Genomic DNA, 23,753 nt, shown 5'->3' on the forward strand with positions numbered 1-23,753 from the left:
ATAGAGCTCCAAGGAGATTATGTTGAAAAATAAAAAAAAATTTACTCAAAAAAAATTGTTTTTATACTTCATTCTAAGGACTTATTGAACTACCCTCGTATTTGCTTAGTTCATCTATTTTGTTGAAAATTCAAAAACTTTGTTTAGAAGTTATTCTTTTTGTTTGAAAATTCGCGTGATTCTAGTTTGGGCAGAGTAATCCACCATAATTTTATATAATCCAGAGTAATCCCATACAATCTGGAGTAATCCTAGGACTCCGCTGGACCGTATTTTTAAGAGTTGTTTCCCCCTCGGTGGAAATCACAAATCAAGAACTATTTTACCTTTCCATTTTGAACATAAAGAGCAATCAGATCATCATTATTTTGGCCAGCAGCATAGAAAATTAATCCCTCATCTGACATAGTTTTGAAACTAATTTGGAAGTCGAAATCATCCCGGTATCGGCCGTTGATAGAACTGTATTCTCTCCTGCTGCCTTTCTGAGTACCTGTAAAAATACAAATAAAATTGTAACTTACTGCTCCTAAATTGTTGTGCCAGAATTGCTCAACGCAAAAACTTCGTCAGTACCGAATCTCCATCCTTCGGCAATGTCAGGGTCCCTGGCCGGTTCAAAAGGTAATGCACATTTGTCCACATGGTAGGGAACATATGGTGTGGTGACGACAGTACTTGTAGAAATAGTGGTTGTTGTAATCTCTTCATCAATATCAATTTCGTTGGGTTCTTCACTATCTATTGGTTCTCTACCAAGACCTTCTATTGGTGATTCTGTAGCTGTTTCAGCTTCAACATTTTCAGGATCAATACCCACCACATCTGTAATCACAGCCTCTAATAAGTACAAATTATTTTAATAAACCATATTCAATTTATTATTTTTAAAAAACGTACTGCTTTGTGTTACATCTGTGTAGTTTTCGGTGTCAATCGGAGAAGGAGGTGGAGGCCAGATCTCTTCTGGAACCTTTGTTCCAGCTGAAAAGCAAAAAATAAATATACAGGGTGGCCACTCAAAACCTGGAGAAAAATTCCCTGATAATTCCAGTTTTTTTCCAGGTATCATTATTCTTAGTACGGAATCGTTAAAGTATTTCGCATTTTTTTAAACTATCCACTCGGCGCATGTATACGATTTCACGAGTTTATTATATATCATTTTTTTCAGTCTTTTTAAATATCTAAATATATAAAAAAAATATTATTAATATGATAAATAACTGTTTTTTTTTTACTTTGAGAAAGTAACTTTGATATAATTATGATGTTTAATTTAGAAAGGTTTGAAATAAAAAATACTAATAAAATAATTAATCATTTCTTAAATTTGTTCCAAAAGTCCAAGAATTTCAATAATAATTATAAAATAATATGACGAATGTTCCACAGACACTTGAATTAAAAAAAAATATATATATATATATCAATCTTCAACTAAAAAAGATTAATTTTGAACTAAAAATTGAGTCGTTAAATTTTCAGTTGAAAAAATTAATTTTCAATTAAAAAAAACGAATTTTCAACAAGTTACTTAAAGCTTCAAACAATAGTTGAATTTTTAAGCAAAAAATAAATCTCTAACTGAGAAGATTAATTTTTTACCAAAAAGGATTAATTTACAATCAAAAATTTTAATTTTTAACTAAAAAGATAAAGATAATTTCAACAAAATGGTTAAATTTGTAACCGAAGTGATACATTTTCAACCAGCATGTCGAATCTCCAACAAAAATTTGTTAAATATTAAACAAAATACATGCGCTTTCATTTAGAGAAGATAAATTCTTAACAAAAAATAGAATAGTTACATTTTGAGTTTGAAAAAGTCAATTTTTAACGAGCAAAAAAAAAACAAATTTTTAAGTAAAAAAAATTTTGCTGTCAAGAGTGTGAAAAAGTTGTAATACAACTGCTGAACTTTTTAACAAAACATTGAATTTTTAACAAAATAAATGAATTTTCAAGAAAACATTTGAATTCATTTAAAAATATAACTTTTCTACCAAAATATAGAATAATCAAATTTTCACTTGAAAAATTAATTTTCATGCGAAAAGATACGAATTTCCATAAAAATAGTTCAATTCTCATTGAAAGAGATTAATTTTCAAATAAAATTATGAATCTTCAATAAAAAAAGGTGAGTTTTCAACAAAATAGTTAAATTCCCAATCAGAACAGATTATTTTTTAAACAAAATGTTGGGTTTTTAAATAAAAAAGATGAAGAATTGATGAAGAATTTTTCACAAGATACTTGAATATTGAACCCAAAAATTGGATTTTTTAACAAAAAGTTCATTTTCAAACAAATAGTTGAATTTCAATCTTATGAATACAAAGAATGAAGTTGATTATAAATAATGCTTTTTCAGTCTTTGTAAATATCTTAATGTGTAAAAATAGTACTATTTATTAATGTGTAAAATGAAACAACTGTTTTTTTATTCGAAAAAGTAATTTAAAAAGTAAAGTAATTTAATTTTCAGTTGGAAAAATTAATTTTCAACCCAAAGAAAACCAAATAGTTTAAGTTTCAACTAAGTAGTTCAAATTTTAATCCAAAAAGAATAATTTTCCACGAAAAATGTAATATTTAATATTTCAACCAAAAGAAGATCTTAATTTCAAATATGGCAGTTGAATTCAATCAAAAAATAAGAATTTTCAACAAAGAAATATTTTCCTGTCAAGAGAGGAATTTTTTAAACGAAACTGTTCGATTTTAAAGCAAAAAGAAATTCCTAATTGAGAATATTTCATTTTTACCAAAAGAGATGAAATTTCAATCAAACATTCTGATTTTCAACTAAAAAGATAAATCTTCAACCACAAAATTGAATAGTTAAATCTTCTGCCAAACAAAAAGTATTTATCAGTTTAAAAAATTAATTTTTAACAAAAAGAGCGAATTTTTAACAAAATAATTCAATTTTAAGCCAAAGTGATAAATTTTTTATTTAAATGATGAAACTTGAAACAAAAATTTTGTTAATTTAGTTCAAATTTCAACCAAGTAGTTGAATTTTCATTAAAAAAAAAACATATCTTAATTTAAAATAAATATAAGAAAAAGTTGAATTTAACCAAAAAAAATTTTAATTTTAAATACACATAAAAAAAGCTGTATTCAACCAAAAAATAGTAATTTTCAACTGCTGAATTTTTAAGCAAAACATTGGGTTTTTAACAAAATACATGAATTTACAAGCAAACATTTGAATTTACATTTAAAAATATAAATTTTCGACAAAAATATAGAATAATTAAATTTTTAGATAAAGAAAATTAATTTTCCTGCCAAAAGATATGAATTTACATCAAAATTGTACAATTTTCAATGAAAAAGATGAACTCCAACTAAAATTATGAATCTTCACCCAAAAAAGATGAGTTTTCAAAAAAATAGTTGAATTTCATGCCAAAGTAGTTGAATTTTCAACCAAATTGTTGTATTTTCAAATCAAAAAGACGAATTTTCTTCAAAAAAATTCAATTCTCGACCAGAAAATATATTAATTTTCAACCGAATAAATGAATTTTTACCAAAACATAATTTTATAAAAGAACAAACATTGTTATTTAATTTTATATTAAGAATTTAACAAATGTTAGCATTCTCGAAAAAATTCCCTGCCATTAAAAAAAATCCCTGAAATTCCCAGATTTTTCCAGGTACATAAAAATTCTCCGAGAAGGACTAAAAAGCTTAAGTCCAAATTTCTTACTTTGCTCACCACCTCTGCATTTTCCAAGAATAGTGTTAGGTCTATCAGTTGTGTTTGCAAAGTTGATGTTGACCCTATTTACAATAGCATCACCAATACAACCAGCGAAGGGCTCCACAGGTCTTCCAATCGTCATTTTATCTGGAATTCCTCCAACGTAGATGTTCGCTGAATTCATATTCATTGGAGAACCCTTAGAATTGCTGTGTTCTGCACTATAACTTTCAGTATCATCTATGTCCAAAACGAGATGTGTTTCATTGTCAGTGGCTGTTACAAAATGCCACTCGTTATCATTGAATCTGGTACCAACTTTACTCGTACTGACGACGTCGCCTCTACTTTCAAGTGTAAGAATACCATCTCTAAGAGACAGGCTCATGGGAACAAAGTTGACATTCGTTTCGTTCACTACAGCAAAAATTAAACCGTTGCTCGTAAGAGTTCTGAACTTGAGAATGATTTGAAGAGTCTCAGGAATGGTTACAGTGGGCACCTTGACGTAACCTGGTATGCCTTTTTCCATGGAAACTAAGCCTTCAAACTGAAATAATGAAATTACAGAAATTCGTTAGATACTCAAGTTCGTATTAATTACTTATTAAATTGACCAAGCACTCTGGTAAAGGACAAACCTTAACGGGACATCCAGAAACAACTCCAAAAGCCTGGACATTTGTACTGAGAGGAACTGGAATTTCACCTATCTGTACGTCATCGATGCAACCTTCAAACCCTTTCTGAGTAACGCTTGGGTACTGATGAGGCTGATTTGGCGGATGTCCTCCAAAGTACAGATGATCGACAGATTTCAAAGACTTGAAATCATCCGATCCATTATATAGGCCAACATCCTTGTTATCGATTTTCAACTTTCCTTGTTGGTAGTAGCGAAGTGCCTCCAACGTATGCCATTTACCATCGTTGTAAGCTGTAGAAGAGCGAATTTCTACCGTCTCTCCTCCAAGGTAGAACTGGTAAAGAACTTGACCGTTTCTCATCTCCAAAGACAAGAAATGCGTATTATTATTACCCATAAGGTACATTAGCCCATTCTTCTCTAATGTCTTGAATTTCAGCTTAATCAAGAATTCCGTATTCGCTATTGACAGAAGAGATATTTTCTTGCTGATGATGGCATAGCCTTTGCTATCAAATCGATACCCAGTGCTTGATTTATAAGTTTTTAATTTGTCTCGCCCGTATGCACCTTGCATATTATTTTCTGCATCGATAAAGTTCCAGAATGACACTGGAATATCTCCTATTACAAGTTCTTCCATCTCTCCTTCAAAGACGTTAACTGTCACGTCGCCCTGAATCTGGAAGGATGGAGGATAGCCACCTACGAAGAGTTTTGATTGCTTCAGATCTAAATTGAAAACTGTCTTCGCTCCTGGTAGCACTTGTTCTGTAACGAAAGTTCTATCCTTTTCTTCATCAACCTCCTCGCGGAGAATCAGCTTCACGTTTTTGCCAGTTCTATGGAGGGGAAATTGCAAAACTATATAAGTTTGTATATAATAGGCTCATAGGGTACTTTTATGGGCTTAAAGGGTAACATGTTCGGGATAATTTCACAAGATTTCAAAACAATTCAAATTAAACTCAAATGAATTAAGAAAAAAAATCAATAAAAGATGCCATTGATTTTCGTAAAATTAGAATGTATTTAGAGCAATTTAAGGGGGGAATCCCGTGTAGTTAACAAGTAAAAAATATCGCAGGCAACCAGCAATATCGAAAACATATGATTTTGGAAATAAACCAGCCACACCAAGAGAAAGTAGGCTTAATGTGTGCTTTCAGAATGGCTGAGTAATGATTGGAACATGTAAGACAATTATCACTATGTAAATCTTCAAACACGTTTCTCTCGGTTTCACATTTTTCAAAATTGTCCGACTCATAGCTCAAAAAGAATTTGACCGATCGACTTGAACTTACGTATACAGATGGCTGAAATGTTTCATTTGTCGGTGGACCGTCCCAAATAAAAAAATTAATTGTTTCAACAATTTTTTTGAAAACAAATTCAAACCAATTTTTGGGTAAAAATCGTATTATTTAAAGTGGCCGCCATTTTGTGAAATATTAATATTTTTCAACTGGTTCATCGACTAACTAAAGATCTAAACTTATTCAAGAGTACCTTAATAAACCACAAAAGTTTAGGAAAGATTCGTTACTATTTTCATCCCCAAAAAAATCTCCAAAAATACCCTCATTTTCAGGATGTTACACGGGATTCCCCCCTTAAGGTAACATACAGAAATTCGGTGAAATTTATGAAATTCAAGTTGAATTTAGAAAACTTCAAATAAATTGAGAAGAATTTAAGAACATGAAAAAGCTTCATAGAGTTCAGTAACTTTGGAATAAGTTTATAAAATTACAAGGGAATTTAAAAGAATTGAATAAAATCCCTAAGAAAAATTCAAGGTGAAGTTAAAAGACTTCAGGCTCGGTTAAATAAAAACTATTGAAAATACCGAAAAATCCATTTAATTGAGTAGGATTCGGCAAATTTAGAATAATTCAAGCGAATTAAAAAAATGTAAGAGAATTTCAATTAATTTCAATGAATTGGAATTTTTTAATCGAAAAAAATCAATTTTAGTAAAATTTGAGTGAATATAGAGGAATTGAAGGAAAATTAAAAAAATTCGATACAATTCATAAGATATTAAACTGAACTTAAGAAGCAATCAAGTAAATTAAAAAAAAAGATAAAAAAATTGATTAAACTGAGTAAGTTTGAGATGAGTGAAGAAAAATTAAAGAGGATTTACAAGAATAAAAAAATGTAGTTTAAATTAATAAGAATTCAGGGTAAATTAATAAGAATACAGGGTAAATACCAAAAAATAATTTCAAATCTCTTCAAATTATTGAAACATTACTAATTTCTTATAGAAAAAGCGACGAATTACTAAAAAGCAGATCAAGTTAAATTTTAAAGAATTCAAATGAATTTGAATGTTTTTGAATCGTAAAAATCCCTTTTTTTAGTAAAATTTGAGCGAATAAAAAGACATTTAAAGGAAATGAGAAGAATTCGATCTAAGTCATAAAAAATTAAACTGAACTTAAAAACAATCAAGTGAATTCAAAAGAATTCAAAAATATGAAAAAATGCATTGAACTGAGTGTGCTTGAGATGATTTTATCAAAATTAAAGAGAATTTACAAGAATTTAAAAAAGGTTAGTGTAAATTCATTAGAATTCAGTGTAAATTGATAAGAATACCGTGTGAATTCCAAAAAACAATTTCAAATCATTGAAACCTTACTAATTTCTTACAGATAAAGTGACTAATGACTACAAAACAATCCATTTATTTCAGTAAAATTTGAGTGAATATGAAGGAATTTAAGGGAAATGAGAAAAATTCGATGAAATTCATGAAATATTATACTAAACTTAAAAAACAATCAAGTGAATTCAAAATACTTCAAAAACATGAAAACTGTACTGAACTGGGTAAGTTTGAGATGAGTTTAGAAAAATTAAAGAGTATTTACAAGAATTTTAAAAACTTCAGTGTAAATTAATTTGAATTCAGGGTAAATTATTCAGAATACATGGTGAATTCCAAAAAATAATTTCAAAATAAACTGGACTTAAAAAACAATCAAGTGAATTCAGAAAAATTCAAAAGTATGAAAAAATGCATTGAACGGAGTAAGTTTGAGATATGTTTAGAACAATTAAAGATAATTTTTAAAAATATGATGAAATTCATAAAAACTTAAGGTAAGTTTTAAAAACTTGAAAATGAATTAAACAAACACTCTTTAAAAGCCCATTGAATTGAGTAGAAATGAGTGAATTTAGGAGAATTCAAAAGCATTTATAAGAATTCAGGATAAACGTACAAGCACTTTTTTATAAATTCCTTTAAATTATTAAAACCCTTAGAAATCAATTGAAATTGTTCAAATCTGTTGAAAATGTCGTGGGATCATTTAAATAGGCTAAAATATTTCCGTCTTTTAGAATATTCATAATCCTTTGATATCTTTTAAAATTCTTTGAAACTTTTTAAAACTCTTGACTTGAAATCGCCAAGGAATTTGAAAAAATACTTTAAAATATTTCAAACCCTTCAATGATTTTATGAATTGATGCTCAGGATCAATTAAATAGACACTTTTTAAAAAATCTATTGAATTAAGTGCAATTGAGTAAATTAAGAAAAAATCATGTAAAATGAAAAAAATCAAGTGAAGTCATAAAATTCATGAGGATTCTAAAAAATGTTGGATAAATTAATAAGAATTAATCGTGTAGTTCAAATCTCTTCAAAATTGTAATACTCTACAAAATACCTCACTTCTCGTGAATAAATTCTTTAAAATACACTAAAACATTATAAATTTCCATGAAATTCTATGATGATATTTCCTGAAACTCTGGAAAAATCCGTTAAAATCATTGAAACCCATGAAAATCTGACAAAATAACGTGAAATCTTTTTAAAAATTTTAAAACCTTATAGGTCCTGTAAAATCGTTCCATATCTTCGGAAATTCTCGAAAATTCTTTATCCTAAAATATGTCATACGCTTTAAAATCACATCAGATTAACAATATTAATAAAAAATTCCTTGCAATCTGTTAAAATTCTCTAAAACATTTTGAATTAAAAGCTCTTGAAAATAGTGACTGTGTGGCAGCCCTGAATAATTTCTGCAGATACTTGTTGTAGAAATTCTCTGATTTGCTACTTTTTTTCATTCCTGACTCTTGGACGCTTTGATATTAAGGGCTAGAAATAGGGTACCATAGGGACCAAATAATAAAAATAGGACATTTAAGGACCTTTACTCAATGAAGATATAAAGAAAGTAGAAAATTCGTAGAAAATTGTACGAACCGATCAACGATTATTTGACGCCAGACGTTGTCAGAAACGGTTCTATTGTTATTCACAATCTTCGTTGTCCCGGAACCAAGATCCATTAGCAAAACTGGGTATCCGTTCTCTATCGTCAGTGCCATGTAGTCGTGCTAGAAAATTGGAAAATATTGTATTAAACGAACCAAATCTGTAAAAATGATAAAATATTTAATTTAGAAAAAACGAAAGCTTACAGATTTGCTACGAGGGTCTTTAGACTTTACTTCATTTCCAAGATACATCAAAAGCCCATTCAAGGTGTTCGTTTTAAAGTACAAAGAGACTTTAGTCGACGTTGCCAATAAAGGAAGACTCTCAGGATTCTTTAATTCCAAAGTAGTATTTTTAAAGAATTTCAAGCCAGTCTTGAATCTATCAGCCAATTCTCTAGCATTAGTAATTTTCCTCTTCAACATCTCTATTTTTTCATACAAATTATTTCCAGTTTCATTAACTGAAATTTGTCTTTGATTCAATTCATTGAGGAGATTTTTCATATTTGGAATTACTTTGTCAACTGAGTCTAAGTTTGAATTGGCTTCAGTGACTTCGTGAAGGGAATCTGTAATATCTTTGGAAAGCTGTTTTGCAGTTTTCAAATCATTTGGAAGTGTGTGAACAGTATTGTTCATATTGTTGAGAGCTTGCTTGATTGTGTATTCTACTTTGTCAGCAATATTCATTGCTGCTGGGACCACGAGAAGGGACCCCAGGGATGGAATTTTTTTAAGGGATCTGAAAAAATTAAGATTTTGATAGGAAATCAAGTTCTTGTAAACAAAAAGTCTGGCTAAATCAGTATAATTACTCAGTAATGCCATCGAGGTCATTCTTATTATCCGTATTTAGTTTTTCTGCTCCCTGAGCACGAGCTTGTGCATCAAGCAAATCTTGACGTAGTTGACCATCTGTTTTTTCAGCTGATTCCGTAGCTGCTTTCAATAAATTAATACTTCGATTCAAAGAGTTCTGGGCACTCTCATCTATTCCACTTGACTAAAAAATTTAAGTTAATATAATTTTATTCCAATCCTGGAATCTACTTAAATCCTAAAAAAAATGCCCTGGAAATTCCAGGTTTTTTCCGGGTATATTTTTTCGCGAGTTTATTACAAATAATATTCTTTTTATTTTGTATGAAGTTAATTAATATTACAAGATATTCTTCAATTTTGTTGACACGATAGATTAAATAAATAAAGAAGTAATGCTAAAAACATAATTAATTACTTCTTGAATTTGTCTCTAAATCCCATGAATTTGAATGCAAATTCAAACAGAATATTGTTTTATCTACTTATACTTGAAATTTAGTGCATATTTAGGTAAATTAATGTGTGTGCTATATTAAATTAAATTTAAACCGTTTCAAATTCATAACTTTTCAAGTAAAAATTTGGATTTTCAAACCGATAGATGAATTTTTAACCAAATAGTCATATTTTCAACCGAAAAGATTAAAAAAAAAATACATTATTTCTCAATCAAACAGATAAATTTTCAGTTCGAAACAATTTTTTTTCCACAAAAAAAACAAATTTATTTTAAAACAAATTTAATTTAACTTTTAACCGTGTAGTTTTATTTTTAACTAAAAAGATGAATTTTCAACTAAAATGATGAGTATTGAAATATAATACTTGAATTTTCAAACACGAAGATTAATTTTATACCATGAAAGGCGATAAAAAAAATATGAATCTTTAATAAAAAAGGTTGACTATCAACGAAAAAATAGAACATTTTAACCAAATATTTAGATTTTTAACCAAACTAATGAAGTTTCTACTAAAATTATGAATTTTTATCTGGAATCAAAAATAGAATAGAAGATCCATTTTTACCAAAGAATCCGAATTTCAAATAAAATAAATCAATTTTAAATTAAAAATATAAATTGTCAAACAACAATTGATGAGTTAATTTTTTAGTTACAAAAATCATTCTCAACTAAAGCAACGTATTTTCAACTAAAATGATGAATCGTCTACTGGAATAGTTGAATTTTAAACAAAAAACATAAATTTTCAAGTAAAATGATGATAATTTTTCAATTAAATATTAGATAGTTATATTTTCAGTAAAAAATTAATTTTCAACAACAACAAAAAAACAAATTTCCAACAAAATAGTTCAAGTTGCAACTGGAATACTTAAATTTTCAGTGAAAAAAAATCATTTTCAGCCAGAGAAAAGAACACATTATCCAAAAAAAAATAGCTAATTTTTCAATCAAGGAGATAAGTTTTCATTTAAAATGATGAATCTTTTACAACAACAAATTAGATTAAAAAAAGAGCAACTGCCAACCAATTAATTAAATCTTCATTCAAAAGAGATGAATCCGGAACAAAAAATTTATTAGTTGATATTTCAAGCAAAGAAGATTTAAATTTGTAATAAAAATAATGGAATTCAACCAAAAAGAACGAATTCTCAAAAAATATACATGAATTTTCAATCAAAGACCTGAACGAATGTTCAACTAGAACCGCTCAAGTTTCAATTAAGAATAGAATAATTGAATTTTCAGTTTAAAACATTGATTTTACACAAAAGAATGTGTTATTCAATTTAATATTGCAATTAAAAATAAAAATTAAGTGTGCTCTCGAAAAAATTTCCTGACATTCCCAGGTTTTTTCAGGTATATCAAAATTCCCTGACAATTCCAGGTTTTTGAGGTAGAGTAGACACTGCCTTATTCGAAAGCCTATTAAAATAATAATTTTAGTTTTTTGTTTTATTCTCACCTGACTTGAGGCTTGGTTGGCCGCTTTTATAGCTTCTGAAGCGGAATCCCTTGCATCGTTAATTGCATTTACGATGTCTTTATAAGCACTTACAGCTCTAACAGCATCTGTATTTCTAGTGTCTGCCAATACATCATCCAAAGCGAGAGAATCTTGATAAAGATTATCCGCATTATTTTTTGCTGATGCTATCAGATCAAGAATGACGGGCATTTCATTATCGTTTCCTTCAGATATCTCATTGAGTTTTATTATTTGTGCTGCTATTTTTTCATTTTCTTCAGCTGAAAAAAATGTTGTTATTCAAATTAAAAAAGGATGTTAAAACTTTTTAAAAATTCTGAATGAAAATAACCTTACCTAAATGCTCAAATGCAGGACCTGCCTGCTTTAAAGCTTCACTAGCATTCTGATTAAGTTTCCTTCCAGCCAAAATATCTTCATTTGTCTCCTCAGCAAACATTTTCACGGTATCAATATTTCCGGCCTCAGCAGCTCTTCGATTTTCTTCATTCAATTTCGCAGCTTGTCTCACTAGATCCTCAGCTTCATTAGTGATATAATGAAGATCATCAATCTTCATGCTCAAATTCTTAATTCCATTATCCAGACTTGAAATTTCCGACGTGAGATTCTTCACAGGAGATGTGTATTCAATCATCTCAGATATCAAAATGGTAGCCTCGAATTGTTTATCAGTTGCTTTATCCCTAAAGTCCTGGAACGAGACTCCCTTCATCTTCTTTAAAATATCTTCTGCAACTTGAAGGGCCTGTTCAACCTGGGCTCCTGCACCATCGTGGATATTCAAAGCTAGTGATTGGATTTCAGCTACAATGTTATTAACCAAATTGATTTCTACTTTAACATTCTCTTCCAAATCATTCATTCCCTGCAAAGTATTTTCAGCCTTTTTCTTCCATTGATTTCCAGCCTTAGCTATGTAATCAACTTTGCGTTTTTGACCTGTGACATCTTGGTCCAATCGAGCAATTTCTTGCTGGAGTGGCACAAAGTCGATGCGTCTTGGATTTAGGATTTTCACTTCCGGATATAGTTCATTAACTGTATCGTTGAAGAATTTGAGTCGCTGGTTGGTAAAGTAACTTTCAGCAACGGTCTGCAATTTAAACGAAAATACAAATTTCGTGATTTCTTTCGAATGAAAATTCATTTTGAAGTTGATTTTTAATATAAAAAAAAACTGAAGATACAAGTAATGTACCTATTTGAAACAAAAAATCCATTTTTTCAGTGAGACGCATCTGCGAATAATAATAACATAGGGAATTTTCTAAAAACTAAAGTTGAAGTTAATTTTATTATTATGGTTAAAAATAGCAACTATTTGGTAGAAATTTAATCTCTTTTATTTGTGGATCTAAACTATTTTTTTAATTAATCTTTTTTGGTTGAATTCAACTATTTTTGGTAAAAAATTTAAATTGTTGGTTGAAATATCAAATATCACGTTTTTCGTTGAGAATTCATCCTTTTTGGTTTAAAATTCAACTACTTAGTTGAAAATGGAACTACTTAATTGTTTAAACTAAATGTTTAACTCTTACATGTTTGGATCAAAATTTATTTTATTAAGTTGAAATTTCAAATATTCGATTTAAAATTCCTGTATTGGATTGAAAATTCGAATTTGTGGGAGAATATTTAAGATTTTTAGTGTCTAATTCCTCTTCTTCAGTAGAAAACTCTTTTAAAAATTCTAATATTTGGTTGAAAATCCATGTACTCTGTTAAAAATTAATCTTTTTTCTTAAAGTTGATCATTTTGGTTGAAAATTAGTTTTTTCTTGTTTATAATTAATTTTTGAACTGAAAATGTATTTGTTCCATTTTTTGTCGAAAAAATATCTTTTTTGATAAAATTTTAAACCTCTGGATTGAAGACTATACTATGACGTTGAAAATTTACTTTGATTTTATTGAAAATTAAGTTTTTCACTATAAATTTTATTATTCTATGTTCAGTTGAAAATTTATCTGTTTAATGTGAAAATCAAACAATTTGTTGAAAATCCCTCTTTTGGTGGAAGAATACTCTCATTAGTTCAAACTTTATCTTTTTGTTTAAAAATTAATTTCTACGGTTGAAAATTTAACTATTTTGTTGAAAAGTCGTTTCTTTTTTATTGAACATTCATTTTACAAACTGAAAATTTAAATATTATATTTTAGTTGAAAGTTCACTTTAAATATTCCACTTATTGTGGAAAATTTCCCTTTTTTGATAGAAATGTAATCTTTCTCGGTAAAAAAATGTTCTTTTTTGTAGAAAATTTAACTACTATATTTTTTGTTAGAAATTCATTTCTCTGATTGAAAAAATATATTTAGTGAAAATTCTTTTTTTTATATTATAGAAATTGCATCTTTTGGGTTGACAATTCCACTATTTGGTCAAAAATTAATATTTTTTATTAAAAATTCATCACTGTGCTTAATTAATTAATTAATTTTTTTAACTAAATATGTAACTTTTCCATTTTTGCTTAAAAATTTACATTTTAGTTGAAAATTAATTAATTTTTCTGAAAAATAATTTTTTGTTTGTTAAAAATTTTCTTTTCTGAATACAAATTGAACTAATCTATTTTTGGTTTGTAAATTTGTATTTTTTAGTTCAAAATTCATATATTTGATTGAAACTGTATATTTTTGGTTGAAAATTGATTGTATTTAATGAAAATTTAATTCTTCTATTTTTGGTTAACAAATCATTTTTTTTTAAATGAAAAATACTTTTTTAAAATTCTGTCTTTTTTTGTTGTTGTTTAAACATTGATTTTTCTAACATTTTAACTATTCTAATTTTGGTAGAAAATGGATCTTTTTTACATGAAAATTCATGCAGTGGAGACCCTCTTACAGTAGATAATGGTGCTATAGTATATAATCCTTAATTATAAGCAGAAATATAAAAAAATCAATTATAATTGTAATAAATTAACACGTATCGTATCTTCACTATAAATTGCATTAAATAAATTATTTAACATCCACTAGTATTTTTAATTGATGATTATCTGCTGTAGGGTGGTCTCCCCTACTTTGTTGAAAATGAGCATCTTTTAGTACAAAATTAATCTTTTGGGTTGGAAATTCAATGAACTATTCAGTTAAAAATTCATATTTTTGATTGGAGAATTATCATTTTAGTTAAATATTTATTACCTAGGTTCAAAATTGATCTTTTTGATTCGAAAACTCAACTAAAAAGTGTTTAAAATGTATTTAAAAACAAAATTATTTTGCATTATTATTATTAATCTTCTAGGTGCATGGTTTGGTTTACATCTAGAAAAAATAAGAAATTGAGATATTGTAACAACACTAAATAAGGTACTGTTTAATACGAATAATATGTTTTCTATTACTTTGACTTCTCTTACCACTTAAATTGGGCATCCTTTCATATTTGAAGCGATACATTTTTCCGCGAAAGTTAAATAATGTAATTGTTATTAATACATATAGAAAATACGATTGTTTAAATCGTAATTCAAAATGCTTATAGATGCTCATTAAATTCTCAAGCACATAAAGGTCGAGCATATTCTCATGGTTTGAAGTTTGTCGTGGCTAGGCCAGCAATATATGATCATACATTTTATCCCGCACAATAAGAATTCAGAAATGAAGTTTCTTAATTTCGGAACTGCTTATTTGAAAAACAAGAAAAAATATCACAAAATTATTCCAACAATCCAATGCTTTGTACTCTTTTGAAAAATAAGGATTTTGAATATGAAAATTCATTAATTTTTAGAAGATTCGAAAGGTTTAGTTCAAAATATTCGTTCCTTCAACCACTTACGTTAAATTTGTCGGCAACTGGACTCAGGGTCTCAATAAGTCTATCAGCGTCGTCCAAAAGATCATCAGTACAAGAGTCACATTGGTAGCAACCATCATTTTCGATTAGGACCCATCGATATGGACAATGATCACACTTTTCTCCAATTACACCAGGCAGACACGTACATTGTCCGTTTGAGGTGTTACAAGATACACCAACAGAATATCCAGTATTACATCCGCAAGCTGTAGAGTAAATAATAAAGAGTTTCAATCCAGGCCACATCAGGCAGGTAGACTAATAAAAAAATATGAAATCCATTGATGAAACATCAACTTACAAGTACAGCCCTCAGGCCCATAGTTCCAGTATCCATTAATACATTTATCACATTTTCTTCCCGTCACTCCAGGCTTACAGCGACATTGTCCGGTGGTCATATCGCATTGGGAGCTTTCGGAAGCTGCTCCACAATCGCAGGCCTTGCATCCATCACAGGAATCAAAGCCATAATGATCTTCAGCACAACGATCGCACTTCTCACCAATAACATTTTCCTTGCATTCGCAAATGCCGTTGTAGCTGTCGCATTGATCCATACCACACGCGTCACAGATACAAGTTTGACAATCTTTCCTTTCAACAGCATCACCAAAGAATCCTGGCGCACAGAGACTGCAAGCCTGTCCATAGGTATTGTTCAAACAGTGTCTACATTCTCCGCTAACTGAATCACAGGATCCAATTTCGTTGGTGTCGATATTTCCAGAACAGTTGCAAGGTTTGCAATAATCATTGTAGACCTCTGGTTTACCATAGTAACCAGCAGCACAAGCTTCACAAAGAGCTCCATAGTATCCTGGAAGACAGTCGCAGCTAATTTTGTTTCCATCTTCATTAACTTGACAACCGGTTGCAAAATTGTTGCTGGGAACTGGCAAAGGACAGGCACAGATTAAACAATCTGATGGCGACCCGATTGTTGCGTTTCCATAGTAGCCTTGTTCACACAATTCACAGTGGTCCCCGGTTGTTCCATTTTTGCAGTCCTTTAAATGTTAAATTTAGGTCCCAACAATTTTCAGGAGGCTTGTAAAAACATTATTTTATTCTAAGTGGGTTACTCACATAGCAAACTCCAGTATCCACATCACAAGTATCAGAATGTCCATGACACTGACACTCAACACAGTATCCTCCGTGAGGTCCTGATGAAACTCGATAATATCCAGGTGCACATTCCTCACAAGACAATCCCTGATAATTTCGAGGACACTGACATTGTTCAACACCACTAGCCAAAACACTGTTGTGTGTATAAGTAGTAGTCGTTGTATCTAGTGTCACATATGACAACCTAAAAAAAGCAAACCTTCTTTAGAAAATTACCAAATGAGTGAAAAGTCAATCTGTTGAAACTATAACAATCAACCAGTTCAAACCAGAGTATCTACTGAAATTCCCTACCCTGACAGTTCCAGGTATCTCAAGTTTTTTTCCAGGTACAAATTTTAATTGGAATAGTTCGCATTTTTAAAAACAATCAACTCGGAATATGTATACAGTTTCGTGAGTTCACTATAAATAATGGTTTTTTTTTCAGTTTCTAAAGATTGAATTAATATGTTTAATTCACAAAGTTTTGAAAATTATATTACAAGATATTCTTAAAAATTTTTTACCTATCGATTAATTAAATAATGCTAAAAACATAATTAATCATTTCTTACATTTTTCTCCAAGATCACTCTTTTCAATAATAACTGAAATCAATTTTTCTCGTATCTTCTTATACTTAAAATTCAATGTATATCTACGTTATATCAATGTGGATACTATACTAAATTTCATTTAAACCACTGCAAATCCATAAATTTTTGAATAAAAATATTGCATTTTCAACGAGATAGATGCATTTTTTACGAAATAGTTGAATATTTAACCAAAAAGATTAATTTTCCAACAAAAAAGACGATTTTTCAATAAAATACATGAATTATCAACCAAAAATGGAATAGTTAAACTTTCACTGAAAAAAAATTGCCACAAAAAAAAAACAACAAATTTTCGACCAAAGTGATGAATCTTCAACTGGAGTAAATAAATTTTAAACCAAAAAGAGAAATTTTCAACCAAAAATTGAAGAATTAAATTTTTAGTTACAAAAATTAATGTTCAGCCAAAGAGCTGCATTTTCAACTGAGATAATGGAATATTCAATTGGAATAGTTATATTTTCAGTAAAAAAAATTAATTTCAACAAAAAAAAAACTTGTTTTTAAAATAATAGTTGAATTTTCAATCAATGCGATAAATTTTCAACTATAATAATGAATTATCAAACTGGAATAATTGTATTTTAGATCACAAAATCGAATTGACAACTAAAATGATGAATATTTAACTTGAATACTTAAATTTTCAACCAAGAAGAAGAATTTCCAAACAGAAAGATTTATTTTCTACAAAAAAAAGACTATTTAAGAAAAACACATGCATTTTCAACTAAAAAAGTCTAATTTTCAACCAAATAGTTGCATTTTGAACTAAAAAAAGATCAATTTTTAATCACGAATGGAGCAGTCAAATTTACAGTTAAAAAAGTTAATTTTCAACCAAACTAATCAATTTTCAATTAAAATGATGAATTTTCGATTGGAATAGTGGAATTTTACGCCAAAAAGATTAATTATAAAAAAAATACATTTTAAACTAAAAAAGATCAATTGCCAATGAAAAATTGAATATTTAAATTTTAATTTAAAAAAATTAATGCTTACCAAGGATAGGAATTTTAAAATGAAATAATGGAATATTCGATTGCTATTGTTACATTTTCAGTTTAAAAAAATTCAATTTCAGCCATGGTGAATCTTCAAACTGGAATAGTTATATTTTTAAACAAAAAGACGAATTTTCAACTAAAAAGATAAATCATTAACTAGAATTATTGAATTTTCAACCAAAGAAATGCATTTTGAACTAAAATGATGAATATCTAACTTGAATACTTAAATTTTCAACCAATATGATAAATTCTTAAACGAAAAGATTAGTTTTCTACAAAAAATTCGATAAAAAAAAAAATAATTTTCAACTAAAAAAGACAATTTTTCAAAAAAATGGTTGCATGTTGCATTAAAAAAGATCAATTTTCAATCACAAATGGAATAGTCAAATTTACAGTTTAAAAAATCAATTTTCAACCTAAACTAATGAATTTTTGATTGGAATAGTAGATTCTTACTGCAAAAAAATTAATTTTATACTAAAAAAGATCAATTGTCAATAAAAAATTGAATAGTTAAGTTTTAATTTACAAAAATTAATGTTTACCAAGGATAGCAATTTTAAAATGAAATAATGGAATCTTCGATTGCAATAGTTACATTTTCAGTTTAAAAAAATTCAATTTCAACAACAAAAAACTAAATTTTAAAATAATAGTTATATTTTCAAGCAATGCGATAAATTTTCAACTAAAATTATGAATATTTAAAGTGGAGTAGTTGAATTTTCATCCTAAAAGATGAATTTGCTAATAAAATTATGTATCTTTAATGGAAATAATTGAATTTTTCAAACAAAAAGATGAATTTTTAACCCAGAAGGTTAATTTCCACCAAAAAATACGAAATTTCAATTTAAAAAAGTAATTTTTCAACCAGAAATTAGATAATGAAATTTTTGGTGAAAAAATTGTTGTCCAACCAAAGAGTTGAATTTGAAATGAATCTTTACCAAAAAATTTAAAAATATAAATTTTAAACAAAAAACGTAATAGTTGATATCAAAACCATCAGAAAATTTAATTTTTATTAAAAGATAGTTGAATTCAACCAAAAAAGAAAACTTTTCACCGTGAGATGAATTTTCAACAAAGAAAGATTTTTTAGTGAGAGATAAAAAAAATAGAAATAAACTATTGAGTTGTCGAGCAAAAAGTTGAATTGTCAATTAGATACTTGAATTTTTAATAAAAATCAACTAAACATAGAATAATAAAATTTCCAGGTATATAAAAACTCCCTGACAATTCTGGGGTTTCCAGGTAGGATAGACACCCTGCAAAATAATGCGAATTCTACTAACACAGCCGTAAGACTTGGATCCCAATAAGTAGCCCTTATATAAATTCCTTGCAGATTTTGCAAAACCACCAGAAGCTGTTCCCTTGTAGCCTTTAGTTTGTTCAGAGTCAAGAAATTCTTCTCTACTAGTTCCACAGATGCTCTGAACTCGTTAAATTGAGATGGTATCTCTTCAGAAGAGTAAAACAGCAAGATATCTCCGCCATGTAAAATTACATCTTGTCCATCTATAGCGCTTCCAAATGGTCCAGTTGTATACAAAATCGTATAATTCAGCCATCCGCCATAAGAAGTCAGTTTCTTTCCCAAGTAGGTTTCAGGCGCCGCAAAGTAGACCGTTGTTTCTGCTGTTTCATTCTTTGAAAAATCAAGAAGAGTCGTCGATTCGTTGACGCTCTGTGTCAAAGAATTCAAGAGAGTCACACTGCCATTCTTCTCGTTCACCAAAGATGTTCCCCAGTTCTCCATATCCATCGTATAAGTCCTGTATAGGTTTGAAGAGACACATCTAGTTGTTTTCCCAAAGCAGAAACATTTGCTACATCCTTCCTCGTTTCCAGCCTGAAGATCAAAGGATCCTTCCTTACAAACATCACAAGCCGATCCCTGAACATTTCCCTTACAATGACACTCTGCACTGTATTGATCACAAATATCTTCAGTCGTTCCTCTGATGTCACAGTCGCATTTCTCACAATGTGGAAACTGGGAAAATCCGGCTACACATTTATCACATTGTCTTCCAACAACGTTTTCTTTGCAACTACAGCTTCCATTCAGAAGATCACACTGCAAATCTCCATTAAGGACGCCCTGAGGCGAACAGTTGCATTCTTCGCATCCAATGATCGGATGGTATCCGTAGGTTCCAATTTCACACTGGTCACATTTCTCTCCAGTAACCTTGGAAGGACAGATACACTCTCCCCTCTCTGGTTCACAAATCGCTGTGCTGGGACAGTTGCAAGGTTTGCAGTCGGGGAAACCATAAAACCCAGTCTTACAAATTTCACAACGTCTGCCAATAATGTTGGGTTTGCAAAGACATTGTCCCCCGAACTTCTCACACTCGAAACTAGTGGTACCATCGATATCACAATTGCAAGGCAATGCTCGGTTGTTGTAGTGGGTTGTTAGAGAGAAAATGGCATCCCGACAAAGTCCTTCTTCGGTAACATTCACGTAGAAGTGATTGTTTCCACATTTCTTGATAAATTCCTTTGTTTGATCAAACTGCAACTTCTGAAGAATGTTTTCATTGTACTGATCCGCTGGGATGACAAGGATGTAGTCCAGCCAGATGCCTTTTCCGGTACCTTCGTTAAAATTGATCGAGACATTTTCCTCCAGGAGGAACCTAGTTTCTCCATCGTTTTGACGAATGATGCTTCTGCAACCACTGCTACTTGGACAGTGAGAAACCGGGACATTGGCTTCATAGTACCTTCCATTCTGGACGAGAACTCCCAGTTCAAATTCTGGATAATCGGGTTGGTAGTACTGGACAACGAAGATGTAATGACCAGGGTATGGAACCTTTGCATGAATATCAGCCATGGCGTTGTCCCCATAAAGGTAGATGAGCTTCGAATTTTTATCGAAGATTCCTGAAGGAGTAGATCCAGGGTTTTGCTCTGTCTCGAATTCGATTTTCTTCGCGTCTGCTGCGCCAGGGAAGCTTCCTTGAACGCACTTTCCATTCTTTCGGACACAGGCGGATTTGGGCTTGATGTAATCGAGAGACCATTCCTTATAAGGAATTGCAACAATGGATTCAACAGCTACGTTAGAATTTGGTTCTCCAGTAAGAACGAGAGGAACGTAATTCGAAGGAAAGTGCATCACTGATACTTTTCCAGAGGAATCAGTGACAACTTGTCGACAGATACTGGTATATTTGCAAGGGTTGAGAATTGCTTTTCCTTTACGGTCTGTATTAGCGTCAATAAAAATAGTAGAGGTTAGATCTTCATCCCAAGTGGTGACATAAGTAATAATCAAGACATGAGGACCAGGCTTCGTAATCGTCAACTCGAAGTGAAGCTCGTTTTGGTTATTGTTGATCAAAGGAAGATTATCTTGTCCAATTTCTTCTAGAGTTTCTCTGTCAGTCAGAAATTCAGAAATTGGATTCCTAACATCGTCCTTACTGACGAATCCACCAGCTCCACGAACCGAATTAAAGAGAGTCGTGTTTGGATAACCATAGTGCCGGCAGAGACCTTTGTTTCCAATTTCACAAGGGATGTTGACGTCTTGGGTCAAGATGGTAGCTTCGTAGTACTCTTGAGGAAGAAGAACGAAATAATCAAGAAAGAGACTCTTCTTGGTTGAAATTCTGATGGTCCACTGTCCAGGGTCCATGACCATTGACGATGGGAATAGGCCTTGAGGTCCTGCGACTGTTACGAAAGATGGATTCGTTGTTGGTTTTAGTTGCACCAGGAATTCCTGCTCGATCTCTGATGGATTGTCCGGAGTGATGGTGATCTTTCCGAGGATAGCTTCGTTATTAGGATTGATGTATCGAAGAACCATGCGGTATAGAGAGGATTTGTGAATGTGAATGTAGTGAATGATCTCATCTTGTATCTGGCTAAAAACGGCGTATCCTTTCCAGCTGTATCCGGGGAATACTTCCTCAGAAAATCCGTAACGAACTGGGCTGCTGGAGGGTGTTGCTCCATTTTCAGCTTCGTATTGGAACTGATGCAAAGTGGGGAAGTAGTGAGTCTTCAGTGGCTCTTTGCAAGTCAGGCCTGTTACTCTAGCTTGGCAAGGACACTGGCCTGTTTCTTTGTCACAGATGGAACTGATAGAACCACCGATGTCACAAGCACAATCTGTTGAAAATATGATCAAACTATTTATTTTACCTGGAGATTGAAGAAAGAAAAGAAAATTATTTAAAGACTGAGAGCCTACCAGAGCATCCAAAGAGATTCATTTCTTGCAGATTGTAGGTGCCATCAATACATCTTGAACAACTTCTCTCGGTGACGCGAGGTTTGCAAATACACTGTCCTGTTTTTGAATCACATTCTCCGATGTTTCCAATAACACCAGGGATGTTGCATTCACAATCTGAAATATAATTATTTTAATTATTGATTTTCAGTTTAGAGACTGTTCATTAATTTTCTAGAGTTTATGTGTTCGCAGAAATTCTCACGAGCATGAGAATATGCTAGACCTTTATGTGTTTTGAGGATTTTAATAAGCATTTATAATCTTTATTAATAATAATTACATTATTTAAACCTCGCGGGAAAACGCATCATTTCAAATTGAAATGTGCGCTTAATTTAAGTAGTAAAAGAAGTCAATGTCCAAAATTCTCAATTTTTTCTAGGTTTAAACCCAACCATACGTCTAGAAGATTAATAATAATAATAATAATAATAATAATAATAATAATGATGATGCTAAGCATTATTTTTTTCTAAATACATTTTAAAGCCTTTTTAATTTAGTTTTCAAATCAAAAACATACATTTTAAAACTTAAAAATTAAATTTTAACTAAAATGATGAATTCAAAATTGAAATTGTTAAAATGTTAGAAAAACAAATGTTAAAACAACAAAATTTTTTAAAAAATCATTTTTTTACCTAAAAAAATAATTTTTAACCAAATGCAGAAGAATTAAATTTTCAGTTACAACAATCAATCTTTAACCAAAAAATGAATTATCAACAAAATAATTCAATTTTAAGCCAGAAGTTGAATTTTCTACCAAAAAAAGATAAAGTTTCAATTAAATATATAAATTTTGAACTACAAAATTTTAATTTACAAACAAAAACTAGAATAGTTAAATTTACCGGTAGAACAGTAAGTTTTAAACAAACACAAAAAAGAGTTTTCAGCAAAACTAATTAATTTTCAAAAAAAAAAAAAAAAGAAACGACTTTTCAGCAAATGCAATTCATTTTTAATGACTGTGATGAATGTTTAACCAAAAATATGAATTTTTGACCAAATAGTGTGATTTTTAACCCAAAAGATGAATTTTATATATATAAAAAAAAAACTAATTTTAACTAAATATTTTTTTCAATCAAAGAAATGAATTCCTAACAAAAAATAGAATAGTTTAATGTTTTACACAACGGAACATTTTTTATCGAAAAAGATTACATATCTATTAAAAAAAGTAGATTTCCCACAAAAAAAAAGAAACGATTTTTCAACAAAATATTGAAATTTTAAATTGCGGAAATGAACCTTTAACACAAAAGATGAAGTTTCAACTAATGAGTGTACTCTTCTACGGATTTTCAACAAATAGTTTAATTTTCACCTAAAATAGATCCATTTTTAACTAAAAATAGAATAGTTAAATTTTCAGTAAAGAACTTTTTCAGTAAATTCAAATTATATTTTCAACGAAACAGTATAATTTTAAACCAAGAAGATTAAGATTCTATCAAAAAAGATAATTTTTCAACAAAAATT

The 23,753-nt window shown here is 29.8% G+C and overlaps 1 protein-coding gene across 1 annotated transcript in view; it reads right to left on the reverse strand.

Moving 5' to 3' along the window:
* LOC117177363 (laminin subunit alpha) overlaps positions 1 to 23,753 on the reverse strand; it is a 49,600-nt gene that overhangs the window by 9,755 nt on the left and 16,092 nt on the right. The window contains exons 10-24 of the mRNA XM_033367998.1: positions 22,221 to 22,379; positions 19,297 to 22,138; positions 16,333 to 16,561; positions 15,545 to 16,253; positions 15,223 to 15,449; positions 11,751 to 12,510; positions 11,391 to 11,674; positions 9,446 to 9,633; positions 8,832 to 9,372; positions 8,614 to 8,747; positions 4,369 to 5,215; positions 3,734 to 4,277; positions 901 to 984; positions 577 to 825; positions 327 to 493 (exon numbers count right to left, since the gene is read on the reverse strand). Coding sequence (XP_033223889.1) covers positions 327 to 493; positions 577 to 825; positions 901 to 984; positions 3,734 to 4,277; positions 4,369 to 5,215; positions 8,614 to 8,747; positions 8,832 to 9,372; positions 9,446 to 9,633; positions 11,391 to 11,674; positions 11,751 to 12,510; positions 15,223 to 15,449; positions 15,545 to 16,253; positions 16,333 to 16,561; positions 19,297 to 22,138; positions 22,221 to 22,379 — 7,964 coding nt within the window. The remainder of the gene's footprint in view (positions 1 to 326; positions 494 to 576; positions 826 to 900; positions 985 to 3,733; positions 4,278 to 4,368; positions 5,216 to 8,613; positions 8,748 to 8,831; positions 9,373 to 9,445; positions 9,634 to 11,390; positions 11,675 to 11,750; positions 12,511 to 15,222; positions 15,450 to 15,544; positions 16,254 to 16,332; positions 16,562 to 19,296; positions 22,139 to 22,220; positions 22,380 to 23,753) is intronic.

The sequence above is a fragment of the Belonocnema kinseyi genome, chromosome 7 (assembly GCF_010883055.1).
Source record: "Belonocnema kinseyi isolate 2016_QV_RU_SX_M_011 chromosome 7, B_treatae_v1, whole genome shotgun sequence".
Taxonomy (NCBI): Eukaryota; Metazoa; Arthropoda; class Insecta; order Hymenoptera; family Cynipidae; genus Belonocnema; species Belonocnema kinseyi.